A 14,682-nucleotide genomic window follows, 5' to 3' on the forward strand; every position below is an offset into this window, starting at 1 on the left:
GGGAAAGGGAAAGGGAAAGGGAAAGGGAAAGGGAAAGGGAAAGGGAAGAAGATTTCTTCTCTTAAGCTAATAAACCCACAGCTTGACTTTGCAGACTAAGAACTACTGGTGTGTTATGAGAATGAGCAGTTGCGCTGCATTCAGGGTTAGTTCTCAGATTCTACCCTTGGCTCCTCGTAAACTGACCTGCTTTTCTCCAGGGCTAACCTTGAATTCAACCAGATTAAATTCTAGACAGAATTGGTAAATAACTTTTTTTCCTGCTTGCTGATCACTGAATCCGACTTGTCAGCTATGTCTGGCTTGACACCTAGAAGCTTGATACTGGATCCCAGAAGCCCATCTTCTGCAATAGCACCATTTTAACTAGGAACAAAAGTCTGTGAGACCTCTCTCACTAGCATACACACCCCCTGAGGAAGGTGGAAAGGAATGGGTCCTGATCAAAAAGAGCTCACAAAAGCACCACTCGAATGAAGAATCTTTCCTGCAAATGAAGAAAGTAACAGGAGGCATTCAAGTAAGCTCTGGTGAGGAGAAACAATGTGGAGCAGAGATATTATGTGGGATTTCAAACAGTCCTTACCCCAAAGGAGAGCCCTAACTTGGTTGTTTTCCTGAATCAAGTAAATCGAAATGATAAGCAAATATTTCTGACTAGACACATGACAAATTGGAAGACAACAGAGGGAACAAGTTCCTACTTATTTATTCCACCTTAAAATGACTTAAAAGCAAATTGAAAACACTAAAAAAAGAGGGAGTTCAAAAATCAAACTGCAAATAAAACCACAGAGGAGGCATTACAAGGTTAGCACAACCTAGAAAGCATAGTTAGTATAAAACATTTACAGTCTCAATGAACAGCACATTTATGCTGCCCATGTAAACCAAGCAGCACGTAATACTGCCCCGACCCTCCAAAACACAAAATTCTTTTATCATTTTGTTTTGTCGTCCTGCCGGATAGGAAAACACAACAATTTAAAAAAGCAACACTTTCAATTGATAGAGAAAACGTTACAAATCTGGTATTGCTCTGCAGGCACAGGTAAATGTTTTTTCTGTGGGAAGAGTGCGTGCCAAAGCAGAATTTAAAATTGCGTAATTCCTCTTAAAATGATACAACCGTGGCGTGACTGAAAATAAAAGCTAGCTATGCTATTTCTCTGGTGCTGCCTGACTGCAGCCCTGCCCGCCACGAACCGTCGGCAACACTGGAGGCTGGACAGAGCGAGGCAGAAGTGACAGGCAGCACTACTGGAAAATGAAGGTATCTCCTGGTAAGTCGGAGCGCTCTGACAGCTCAGATGCGCGGAGGGCTTTTGTTACACTGACAAAGAGTGACTGTGTGTCCTTGCCAAGGCTTTCACTCTGCGTGTTTCAAGTTCCACCTGACCTTGAGGTGCTGAGAGTGACTAAGAAGGCAGCACCTTCTTACAGGTTGCTGCCCACGGGGCTGCTTAGCAGTAACCACTCCATGGCCAGTGGCTGCTGGCAGGAGGTCAGGCACAAGCCCTGCCCGAGCCCATCAGCAGACCACTGCTCCCCTCCTCACCGGGCTAAAACGCTACTGACACCCTCCTCTGCAGAGCACTCGGATCAGACCACAGAGCACTTACGTCCTCTGAGGGCAGGGACATGGAGTTCACTAGAATCTGCAGCAAAAATAAACCCAAAACAACTGGGGGGAGGCAGCTACTGGGCCTTGGAGAGGGTTAAACCAGTGCCTGTGTGCAGGGAACCCTAAAACCTTAAAATGTTTACCTTGCAAGCATCCTCACTTCTAAGACTTGTCCTCCCCTACCTGTTTTGGCACATGCAGCCTTCCTGCTCCCCCTCTCTGGTGGGCAAGATGCCTGAGATCAGCAGTTCCGAGCCCCAGTGTCCCTGCGCACAGGGGAGGAAAGATGCTTTTTAGTCTTCTGTTTTACAAGGGAGTCTCTGGCTTTAAAAAATCATTTTTTTTTAAAAAAAAAAGCCCCGTCAGGAAGCAGTTAATCAAACATATCCTCAAACATGCGGCGCCCCATGGCTATGTAAACCTCTTTTTCCTCCGGTGTCATCTGGGCCACCAGCTCGGGGCGCTGGCTCACTTGGCTGTACGTGTGTGGGCGCCCAGCCACTGTGACCGTGGGGTCCTCTGCCACCACCTCAAACTCTTCATCCTCCTCCTCATCCTCCAGCCCGTACGCTGTGGTGGCCGTGGCAGGAGGGCGGGGAGGAGATTCCTCCTCTGACTCGCTCGTCTCGCTCTCGGAGTCACTGGCGTTGGCACCAGAGAGAGGAGCAGAACCTCCGACAGTGACCGTTGAAGCAGAGGGCGTCTTCTTCTCATGGATGAGCAGGGCACGCATCACCTCCTCGTTATCATCCAGAGCTGCCCGGCCCTCCTCACGCTCCTGGAAGGTGTCCAGATCCCGGCCCCCTGCAAAGAGACAGAAGGGAATGAGAGTTTCCTCACAGTGACTGGGGTGCTGGCCCTGAAGGCTGTCTGGATCCAAAGTACTTGCTGCCACTGTGCACCTTTGGCCAAGTCAGAACCCCTCGCTGTGCCAGCTCCTCTCCTCCCTTAGAAGACAGAGCGAAGTTTTTCTCTTAATGGCAGAGCAAGTGCTGACATTTCCTAGGAGATGGGAGCTCGAGGCACAGCAGCTCCCAGCTGGGAACACATCAGGAGCTCATCACAAGAGAAGACAAGCGCATGAGGGACAGGCACCTGGAAAAGACTCTCCAGAGGTGTCCAACTCAGGTGCCCCTCGACTGGAATGAAGCACTCCCCCCTCCCCCCCCCCAGGTCTGTTTCACAGGTGAACAAGCACAGCCTGTTGTCTTTTTGTCTGCTTCTAGGTGGTATGACCACAGCCTGGAGGACTCGCACTGATGACAAACACCACGGGGAGCTCCCAGCAGGGACCCTAAACAGAGAGCCAAAACCTGGCCCTGCCCTGCTGAGCTCCCCATCCATACGGATTAAGAAGGAGAAGCAGATGGATCCAGGCAGAAACCGTGTGTTATAAAACCACACTCAAAGCAGCAGAGCCTGGTAAGCTCGGGGTTGCAGCTATCAGGCAGGAAGGGGAAAAGTTCATTAGAGGATCATGGTGCGAGCGAGCAGGATCTATCCTGCAAAGCTGATGAAGCTCACAGCCTGCAGCCACGCTGTGCAGCACAGCGTGCAGGGCTGTGTTAAAACAGCTGCCACTGCTCTCCAACCCGAAATACAGCCCAGCCACAACGGCGAGGCCAGGCTCTCTGGCCCCCTACTTTGTTCTCTTATTTGAAGGGGACTGCATTTTCCTAGCTGCAAGATGCTAGGCCTCTGTTCTTGTTTCAGTAAGCTTGGCTACACAACAGCTGAGAGGGTTTGTTGTGGTCCGGGTAGGCAGGGTGTCCGCAGCTCACAGACTCCAAAGATAAAATTCTTGTTCAAAAAGTGGCATTCTGAAGAAAACTTCTCTTAATTCTACTTTTGCTGAGAGTACTGAGTCCACCCAGCACCAATAAACCTACAGGCTGTATGAAGAAAAAAAGAAAGAAAAGAAATACAGAGAATCTTATGTACAAAAAAAAAAGCTTAAAAAGTACAACAGACTCCCCATGGAAAACTTTCTCTCTTGCACTGGAACAGGCTGCATACAAACAACTGCTGGAACTGAGGTGGATGGCTTTCTGCCTTCATTCATTAACACCACCTGACTTCTTTTTCAGTCCCTGGGCTTTCATCGTTTGAGCACCATATCCAGGCATTTGACATCCAAGCATTTCCCTCCAGGATCAAAAATGCACTAGCCACTTTTTTTCAGCTTGAGGTGAATAACTGGTGAGAAATAGGTAAACTAAAGAAGTAAGTTCTGCATTTAGCATGAAAATCCAGGGGAGTCTTTCCTGCGGTAAAATAAAGGTCTAAAGACCCATCCCTAACTTTACAGGACTCATGTTTTTATTGTAAATGAAGCTGTAGGAACGGGTGATGGCTACAACTACTATCATTAATACATTGGCAAAATTCTTGAAAGAAAGGAAGAACAAAAGCATTGTGTTGGCAGCCTGGTGCTCAGCTTGTTGCTTGTGACTGCAGAGCACAAGAAGCTACTGGAGAGCATCTCTGTCAAGCAGTATCACAGTTCACCATGTGCAGAGCTGTGAAGCAACAGCAGCCCGGGGCAGCTCCACAAAGTCTGAACTTTGTGGCTCAGGAGCGGGGCTGTCTCCTGCTTGTGAGAACTATTCCTGGCAGATCCATGCAGTGAATGTTTTCTGTCAATGGTCCCAAGTCTTCTTCCTTCCTGTTTATATCATCCAAGAGTCACAGAAATGTGTTCCAACAACAACTTCAGGCTATTTCCACAAGCTCCCTCTTCGATCTCCAGCCGTGCTGGAGGTTAGGCAGTGATGCCTTTGTGCTCCAAGGAGATATACTCCCCCTCAACGTCCTTCAGCAGCATCTGAGAAACATTTATGCTGCGTACACCAAAAGTAATCTCAAGGAACCAATTTAAAAGGAGACGTGGACTGAATGTCTAGCAGAAAAACTGGGTGCAGGAGGAGGTTCCTTCCATCACCTCACTTTGTTTATCTATTTGGAAAATGTTTTGAGATCCATTTGTTTTGAAGATGCTACATGCAAGCAACATAACCAGGTATCTTTTGGTCATTTTTTCCCATCTGTTCTCTTTATTTTCACTGTACCTATAGCTCTCCACTCCTCTCTGGGTACTGGGAGAGGAACGATTTCAGGACCTCGTGCTTAAACACGATTCCCTTTAGCTATCTTCTCTCCCTAGGGCACCAACAGTGTCATTCTATAATCCTCAGGTGACTTGGAAGATTTTATATATCGATGCACTAACACACCAATGATAAAAGGTCTCTATTTCCCACTTTCAGTCTGTATGCTTAAACAGCAAACTTAGCAATGCAGAACGTTTCTTCTAGTTGCTACAAGATCTTGACTATGGTCAGCCAACAACCTGACCTCAACCTGAATGAAAATAAAAGCAAAGACAACTAGCAACAGATAGAAAGCAGTAAGGACTCACCTGTGACAGACATTCCTACTGTGCTTCCAGCAGCTTTCTTTCTGACATATTTTTCACACAAAACATTTTGAAAAATAATTGGGAAGAATGCTGGGAGCACAAAAACACTGCTGGTAGATTTCATGGGCTTCGGAGTCACCAAATGTTAATAAATCCTATTTTCCAGCAGTGTCCTGTTGGGGTTCAGCTTTCCAGATGAAAGACATCGAAAAGCAATAAGCTCTCGAGGCAGAAGAACATCTACTACTCAGGGTACAGGAAGAGGTAACAGATAAATAACATTTTAGAAGCACAATTCCCAATTCTGTGGGCAACTCAGCTTTACTGACCTACATTTCAATCCCGGATCTAATAAATTGGCATTTTTAACATCTACCGACACGCAGGTGCTTTGCACAGCAGAGGGGAGCAGACAAAATCTGGAGTGCTGGGAGCAACAGCTGTACACACACAAGGGAACCTATTTTTCACAGCACTCACATATGCGGAGCAGCACTTGTGCTCTGTGAATTTCCTTACCGTCTTTGATTTCATCAGGGTCATAAGCCCCCTGCACCGTGCTCTCCCGGAGCCAAATTGGCCTCTCTCTGGCTGGCTTCCCTTCACTCGCAGACCGGTTCATATCCTCCTGGTCCTCCATGCTGATGACAACGTTCTGGGTATACAAGTCCTCGTACGATGGTCCTTTTGTAGTCCATGCTTCCCGATGGTGTCCACCTGTAATGCCAGCTGTCCCCGAACCAGTACCAGCTGTACGTTCTTTGCTATGTAAAGTCAAAGAGAGAAAAACAGCACTCAGAACGAGCCCTTTCTTGGCCAGCATTGTAACACTTACACGAGATTATCTCCCATGGTCTGCAGCAAGAACTGCCATTTCCATGGTGGTGCCAGGAATTTCTACACCAGCTTGCTGATTTTGGGACCTTGGCACCCCTAATGAGAAACCCTACATGAGGCCATGGCAACTTCTGCAACAGATGCTGAAAAGAAGAGGTAGCAATAAGGCTGCTGACGCACTTATCTAAAAACACTCACACAATTACAGAATACCCTGAGATAAAAGTTACAGCAGCAAAACCTAGTCAAACAATAACCTGGGGCTTGGTATCTGGTCTCTTTTTTGCTTTTCTGCATCAATACCATACGGTATAAATTCCAGTACTAAAATTTAAAGACAGATAATTGGCTCAGAGACCCAGCATGCTCAGATCTGTGAACCTCTAGTCTCAGGGCTCATGAAGGAGTTAACTCGCCTTGAAAAATACAGTTCATTGAAACCCTTGCTTGAATTGTGAGTGGCAGTGCCCTTGGAAAGTCACATCTGCGTTACACAGGAGATCCGCACTGTCCTCAGACACAGCCCTGGGAGGAGTGGGAGATCCAGGAAGAGGAGAAAGATGAGAGGACACCTTCAAAGCAGAGGAGGAAGCTGAGAGGATACCTTCAAACCAGAGGACTGGGGCTGGGCAAAGGGCTGTGTGGTGATGGGGAGCAGGAAGACAGAGCTGTCTTTGCAGCAGGGAAGCCAGAGAGAGAAAGGTGATAACCGATGCATAGGCAGGACAGTCAGAGTCTAGCACTCCTTTGTTTTCTGAGAGGAGCTGCTGCCGGCACATTTTCTTCCAGGCTCCCTTCTAACTGAGGAGACCGATGAAGAAAGGAAACACATCTGCCTGGATCTGATGGAAAGAGGACATCAGGTGGAGTATTTTCTGCACGCTGATGGCAATGAGCTGCAAATACTCTCTGGCTATGTATGTATTGATCAGGAAGAGCAGCAGAATGGAAACTCTCTGCTCTCCAGGTGGGGAAAGCCAAAGGTGACTGCTCCTCTACTCCAAAACTGCATTTTGTTTTACCCCTGTCAGATACCACACAGTTTCAGTCATCTGACTGCCAATGGCTGAGGCTGCTAGGGCTTTTCACGGGCAACAGCCCTGCCTGGATCCCTCCTTTTGTCCAGAGGAAATCAATGAAGGATTCCAGCAGTGTCCCTGTTCTGCTGCCAGCTGCTATCAGCTCAGCTGACAGGAGTTGTGAGTGCGCACGGTTCAATTGCTGCTATCTGCCCAACAACCTTTCCTCCAACAGAGAAGCTGACAATAAGGTTGCAGTTGGAGATCTAAGTACTATGAAATTTTTTAATTCAGCATGGAATTAACCACTGCTTGGTGAGCTAAGTGTGCCCAGTTTCTAGGTGTAAACTATGAGGGGGAAATACAGAGGCAGGTGATCATCCTTCTTCCCCATATACAAAATATTGGTGTGTTCAGCCTCCTTTTGGATTCAGGGCTACTCACAGCCTCAGAGTAGTGTGTTTGCTGGGATCTCTTGACAAAATACTTCACAACATTTGCGTTAGCATGTGTGCACACACTAGCTGGTTCTCTCCCACAGCCAGCCCCACCAGGAAAGCTTCACAGCAGCCTTGATTTTCTGGGCTGAAGGAAAAGACCCGTGCCCGTGTATTGCTTATATAACCCAAGGAACCACACAGAGACCTTCTTCCCAGTGCGTTATTTCAAGTGTTGGTACCTTTCAGTTTTCCAAGACAGGCATGTGTTCTGCAAAAAGCACCGCTCTGCTTCCCACACAATAGAAATCTGTAACTAGCGTTTCCCTGACAATTTTATGTAATCCACTTTCCTCACAAGATACACAATGCAACTCTCCCCCAGCCTCTGCCTCTCCATGACTGCAGCGTGACAGCTATATACTTGGTAGCGCCAGGAGCTGCCTAATAATACTTTAGCACAGAGGTCCCCTTAAGTGTATTTGAAATGGACTTCTTTCCTACGCAGTATCATTTAGTAGCAAAACACTTATCCCATAACGTCAGGAGCAATTCAAAGATGAAGGTAACAGCTGTAAGAGACACCTACAGTATGAATTACTTTAAACCATCTACTGCAATGTGTCACATTAGCATGGAATCATCTAGACAGCTTCTATCTACTCTCTGACCCCGGTGAGCTTTGTAAACATGTCTCAACTTACTGCGCTGTTTGTGCGACTGCACCTTCACCGTACAGCTAGCAGGAGTGGACGACCTCAAGACTGCGTGACCAACAGAACATCCCTTACTGCAAGAAGAGGCCTTTCTATTCAGCACACCTGTTCCAAAGGATGAGGGTGAACACCCTAGATCAGGCACCAGCAGAAGGCCAGACGTGCAAGCTGCCATACAGCCAGCACAGAACAGATGGAGGGAGTGCACTCTTCCAGTAATTTCTCTCTCTTCGATCCAAGATGCATTTTTCCCCTAATTCTAGGCATCGCATGGCCACCCGGCTCAGACAGTGGCAGCTCAGGGGCCCAGATCTGGCTACGTTTGCTCTGTTGTTTTACCCTGACGGAAATCGCTTACTAAGTGGTTAAGCTGCCTTCAAAGATGACATAAATAATCCTTGACATAGCTGAGGTATGGCCCACAGAAACCACACGGTGCAATGGGAAAACAACCTGAAATCTTCATCTCAGTCCTGTCCAGGCTATTGATAAAAGGTCTTGCAAAATGGGGATAACTCCTTCTGTGCTGTGTATGAAATAAAGCACTTTTTCATTTAGCTGTTCTTAAGAGCTTCAGCTTCATAGGAAACAACCCATGGTCCTTGATAGCACGACCACAAAAATGAATTCTGTGAAGATTTATGTTATATAACATCATGTTATTCTGACATAAGAAAATGGAGGAGATATTAAAATTCATCTGTTTTAGGATACCACGGAGAATGGCTCAGGTAAAGCGTGTGTATTTTGAAACCCGTGGTACTAACTAATGCTCTCCCAAGGTTAAGAGAATTAACTGCCTCCCAGAAAAGTATAAATGAAGATGTGACCAGTTTCCCATTGTCAGGTGAATGACAACTACACGTTGCCAGTGTAGCTGGTTAGAGCTACCACTGTCCTGGAAACACAAGTTGCCTGTGGCTCTGAAAAAAAAAGAAGATGCAAGCACTGTGTGACCTTTTCTGTTTGTTTCAGGAGCATCAAATGCCAGTTTCGTCAATGATTCCAGAAACTCAAGGCTCCATAAAATGGAGAGAATAAATAACCCAGGGTTTGGCACTTTTTAAAAAAAAATCTCACAGCAGCATTTTCATGCAATTAGCTGCTTTGAATTAATAAGAGTTAATAAATAATTAAATCATTGTATGTGCTGAAGCAAGTTGTGTTCAAGTAAGGATTTAAAAATGCCTATTTATTTTGTCATTCCCTGCTCAGAGTAATTAATCATTTACAATGTTTTTTAAGTATTTAAGAGTCAACTAAGTGGGTGCTGCTATTTAATCATGGGACTGCACCAGGCTTCTGCTGTGCTAATTTCCTGCGTGCCGAGATAAGGTAGCCATGGGAAGGCTGAGAAATGACCCTCTTTTTGGTGGGGTTATCCCGGTTCTACTACACAAACTACAGAAGTGGGTTTTTAAAGCAAAATTTAGTGATTCAGCTTGGGAATAAAGGCTTCAAAGACTCCCCATACCAACAAAGACATGTGGAATGACCTTGAAAAATTTCTTCCCCTCCCTATATTGCTTCTGTTTTTCAATCAGAATGATGAGCAAAATCAGCTATATTCTTGGCTAGAAAAAGACAAGTAATTTTTTATTATATTAATTAGAAACTGTCCAGCATTAATATATGATGAACATTCATTCTCTCTCAAGGTGAGCCTGAATGTAAAAAAAAAAAGTATCCATTAACAAAAGCCAAGCACCCCAAGGAACTGTGGGAATGCTTCTCCCCCCCTCCCCATGGTACAGATTTTTTTCTTGTGTGTTTAATTATTTTTTTTAAAAACAGAGAGAAGTGCATCACATTTCACCATAGCTGACAAAACTGACAGCTCCCCACATCTTTCTGCATTATTTAAACATCATCTGTTTTTGTACAGCTAGGAATGTTCTGAAAGAAAGTGTCATTTCCCATGGGCAGGAACATTTTAATGATTTTCTGACTATAACATGGTCTCCCCCCAAAAAGAGTTGTGTAACAAGTAGAAGAAAATCAGAAGAAGGAGTTTTGTTATATACGGATTTGAAACACAAAGTGTAGAATGCAGTTAGCTTACTTTCAAAAGCTGGGCGGAAGCGAAAGGAATAAACAACAGATAAGGGTTTGAGAGAAAGATGAGAGTGAAGCAGCAAGGTGGTGGTCAAAATACATTCTGGAGACTAGATGCACCTGTGGAGCTTTGCAAAATGGCTACAGTTTGCATTTCTTAAATACTGGGGCAAGGGGTTGGAATACATACTGCCAAAGGAAGCAGCAGGTGATTCGAGTACCACGCCCCAAAGAAAACTGCATGCAGATTACTGACCAGAGCAATAGTAATCTGCCTGGTTTAGTAAAAAAGTGGTTGCAGCCCTTTATCTCCTTATAAACCACACATTCCTTGGGGAATTTGTCAGTTGTTTGCAGCCCTAGTGCAGAACAAGTAAGACCCTAATGCAGCCAGAGGTTGCAGGTTTGGGAAAACCTCACGGAGCAGAGGAACATGCGATGAGGAAGCACTGCAGTCAGAGAAAGCAGGGCCCATTCCCACCTCTGCTTCAAGGCAGGGATCTCTGTGGGTTCTGGTTCGAGGATTTCATAGGCTAAGTTAACATCTTCCGTCTCACGAAGTAGCGCGTAGATGGGCTCGATCTGCTCATTAAATCTTGCCACGAGTGTCCTTGCATCCTTTTTGGGCATTGCCGACTCATCTTCTTCCACTTCAGTCTCACAGAAAGTACAGCGGAAAGTTCCTAAAATGAAAAAAGTTGCTAAGCATCAGAAGAAAAGCAACAAGCCCAGCTCTTTATGCAGCGTTTTAAACAAGGGTGCTTCACTGTTTTCTTTGCTCGATGCTAAATAGCTTGTCTCACTCTGACAATCCCTTCCCACACACAGTGTACCTGGTTATTATTTAAGCAGACAAGAAAGCAACAAGCACTTTGATGCCACCCGGTGATACCCAGTTTGGGGTGCAGCTTCTTGCTCTGAGAAGCCCAGATGTGTTACAGTACCACTATTGAGATGTTTCCTAATCTCACACCCTTTCTTGCTAGACGCTTTAAATGTCATCTATGGCTGCACCGTGATAAAAGGCTTCACATTACACTCCGAGGAGTTCAAATATCATCTGCTCCAGGTACTCACACTGCTATCTCCCAGGCCACACAAACGATTCATTTTCACAATGAAGCAGGGTGTAGTTTTACAATGCACCAACTACTCTGCAGTAACTGCTAGTTTAACTGTTTTCACCTTGAAATTAATGCAAAAAGATGGCTTCTCCTTCTGCTGTAAGGCCAAAGTACGCAGACTAGTCATTACTGTGGAGTAGCAAAAGCGTATCCCTCCTCACCCCCGCATTAATTTCTTAAAATTAAGAATGGTAAACTAACAGTTGTATGAGTGGCAACTGAGAATAAGCTTGTTTTACAGACCTCATCAGGAGCTAGAAAAACAGGTCAAACAAAGGCAACTGAAACGGTTGCATGGCAATGCAGTTACAAAAAAAATAACCCTACTGAACTCCTGCACAGCAGGCCTTTTGGTTTCATTGCTCCATCTGTGAGCAGGAACCTTAGGGAAGTACACACGCAGTAGGACCTCACCATATGGTCTGCTGCGAGGGGAGCAGCACAGTGGAATGACTTGTCCTTACAAATGCCGGACACAGCTACGCGTCTACAAATGCTGTGCTCACACCTCGGCATTTCTCTTGGCCCTGTGTGATTTTTTTTTTACTTACCCTTCCCGTGGCACCTACACACATCTAGTATCATCTCTTGGTACCCTAATGAAGCAAGAAAAAGGTATCTTTTTACTAACAGGGAGCCCGAGGACAGGTTGTGTCAGGGAAATGGTATGTTTCTGTCTAACAATCAGTGTCAGCATCGATACGGGAGCCTGCTGTATCACTGACACCAGGTACACACACAGCTGAAAGCATGGGGTTGGCCCAGGGCTCTTGGGCATGACGTAACGGGACAGGCTTGCAAGCCAGGGCTGCTGGTATCTCATTCTGCTGCTTGCACAGATTTGCTAGTCTTGTCACTTCATTTTTCAGTGTATCTCCTTCTCTGCCTGTAACAGAGTGATAAAAACAGACCTCACTTCTTCTCTGGTGGCTGTGAGGGCTAGACAATGCTTCCCCAGTTCTTGGAAAACGCATAAAGGCACTGCTTGTGACAGGAGGCAGAATCTGTTGCCTCTCACCAGTCTGTAGAAATGCAATTTTCTACCTTGGCACCATCTGAAATAGCTTTTGCTCATTGTTACTTGTGAATTAATCCAAGTGTGTTGTCTATGTGGACTGTAACATGCACAAACTTCCTGCAAAAAAAGTCGCTTTACAAAGTTTGTCACATCTCTGTAAAAGCTAACGCACCCGACAACTGCAGCATGTGACATGAAGGGTAAGTAAATAAAGTGCTCTCCTCTCCCATCCAAGCACAAAACACTGTGCTTACTTTTTCATCCTGCAAAAATTGCCACTATTGATTCAAGAACGGAACAATTATATAAGCTGTCAGCCCGGCAAAAATTGAAGCCGAAGTTTGGTCTCCTTATCCCACATCTGAAGCTATCAGCATGACAAATTGGCACAAGTTGAATCAATTGAAAATAATTAGCACATCTCGGTTCCCATAATGGACTAAGTGAACAAACAGAGGCTAACAAAGAAACCTCTCCTCTTTTTACAACCTACCCCTTCACCACACACCCCAGAGTCCTGCAGTATGTTCCTGAGACAGCTCATGCTTTTCGCATGTCCGTCTGTGAACACTGTAAGTATTTGCTAAAGACTAAAACCACAGGGAGAATGGTTCCGATTCACAGGACCAAAAAATCAGACAATAAATACAGCTCTAATGAAATGGAACTCCTAAAGCTATGGTGGATTTGCTGCAACTTCCACCCCTCAGGGTTCTTCATAAGCAAAAAGTAAAGTTAATAGATGAATTATGTAAAGAATCTGGGAATGAGTGAAATGACAAGCTTCCTCCATTAATATGCTGATTTTTTTTGAGGTGATGCAGCATTTCCTAAGAGGCATATGTGATTAGAGAACCGAGAAGTTGGCTTGCCATGGCAGATGGCATTTATATGTTGCAAACCTCTTCTGTTAGACATTAAGAGGTCACAAAATGTCACCAGAGCTTTTATGACATGGCACATCACATCAGCACTGACACATTTTCCTCACAAATGTGTATTGCATGTGACAAACATGAAGTGGAGCCCATCCAAAGGCTGAGAATGGCCACGTTCCCACCCCAATGATCTATTTCTTCTCTCAGCCTGGACACAACTGATAGTTTTCCATGCAAATATGCTGTTTAAGCCAGGGCAAACAGATAACCCAGAGCTTCCCTGCACCTTGGAAGTACCAACACAGAGCACGTGCATCCCCTTCTGTCCAGACACACCTAGCTGTTCCATGCTCAAGACGCACAGCAGACTTCTCTGACAGCATGTTAAAAACCAGCCATCTGAAAGAGATCTCATCTGCTCCTGGACTCTCAAGGACTGATACACTGCTAATCTGGCTCCCCAAGGCATGCTCAAGCTCTGAAGCATAGGGCCAGAGTATTTGCAGCTAATTCCTAATGACTTGATTTCACTTGAGAGAAGGAAAAGGTCAACCACCCACACGCATTACACGCAGCGTGTCCAAACGTGCGTGCTACATCTGCTCTAATTCGACTGTATGCACAAACGCAATGGTGCAAGAGGAGCTTGCAGAAGAGAGGAGACATCAGAATTAACACTGATCCCACTGTGTTAGTTTGGCTCCTCACATATGTACACGTTTAATTGGAATTTAATTTGGCCAGGGATGTTAAAGACACAAAGAATCTATTCACTGTTGTGCTGCACACTGTACCTCACCTCAGCTAGCTTCCATCTTGTTAATCCTTCAGGTATATTTACAGACTGCTGTCCTACTCATCCCCTCCACCTTCATTTTGCAAGGCTAAATAAGCCACGCATTCTTCTTCCCCTTATAAAGCTGGCCACCCATTCATTTGACCACGTTACCGGGCCCATCACACACTTTCTGCAGTTTGCTCTCACCTTTCTGCGACACAGGAAAAGCTGCAGTGTACACTACTCTCTAAATGAGATCTCCCAGAAGCCCAGTGGCATTAGTGCTTCTGGGAGAACTACTGAGACCTTTTAAGATCATGAAAGTGCTCCATGTTCGCAGGAGACGCTGGGTACATGACACTGTACTTCATACCGAAATCTTTCAGCTCATTTTTATTACTCCAGCCTTCATCCTCATCCAGTTCTTTATTCTTGACTGCAACCACAAAACATTAAGGTAATTTATTTCCAAAATCTCCTCAAGCTCCTTTTAGAAGAAGCATTATTACCATTACATGGAGGGTGATCTAAGGCACAGATGGCAAAATTTCAGCAGCATCTGCAGATTTGAGCAGTACTTGGTTTGTAATGCCTAAGAAATGCTTCTCTGGAACTTCTGTTTCTGCAATAAGCATGCAGTGCTTTTACCCATTATCTTCCAGGCTCCAGAATCAGGCAACTCAAATGAGTTAGGAAAACAGTTAATGACAGCCTTACGTGTCCTTAATGACAGAAGGGAAAGGAAGGGAAGGGAAGGGAAGGGAAGGGAAGGGAAGGG

The 14,682-nt window shown here is 45.4% G+C and overlaps 1 protein-coding gene across 1 annotated transcript in view; it reads right to left on the reverse strand.

The window, feature by feature from the left end:
• Positions 1-687: 687 nt before the first annotated feature.
• Positions 688-14,682, reverse strand: part of GTF2E1 (general transcription factor IIE subunit 1) — a 52,205-nt gene continuing 38,210 nt past the window's right edge. The window contains exons 3-5 of the mRNA XM_035314759.1: positions 10,588-10,789; positions 5,562-5,806; positions 688-2,428 (exon numbers count right to left, since the gene is read on the reverse strand). Of these exons, the coding sequence (XP_035170650.1) occupies positions 1,998-2,428; positions 5,562-5,806; positions 10,588-10,789 (878 nt within the window). The 3' untranslated portion in view covers positions 688-1,997. The remainder of the gene's footprint in view (positions 2,429-5,561; positions 5,807-10,587; positions 10,790-14,682) is intronic.

Source organism: Oxyura jamaicensis, chromosome 1 (assembly GCF_011077185.1).
Source record: "Oxyura jamaicensis isolate SHBP4307 breed ruddy duck chromosome 1, BPBGC_Ojam_1.0, whole genome shotgun sequence".
In the NCBI taxonomy this organism is placed as follows: domain Eukaryota; kingdom Metazoa; phylum Chordata; class Aves; order Anseriformes; family Anatidae; genus Oxyura; species Oxyura jamaicensis.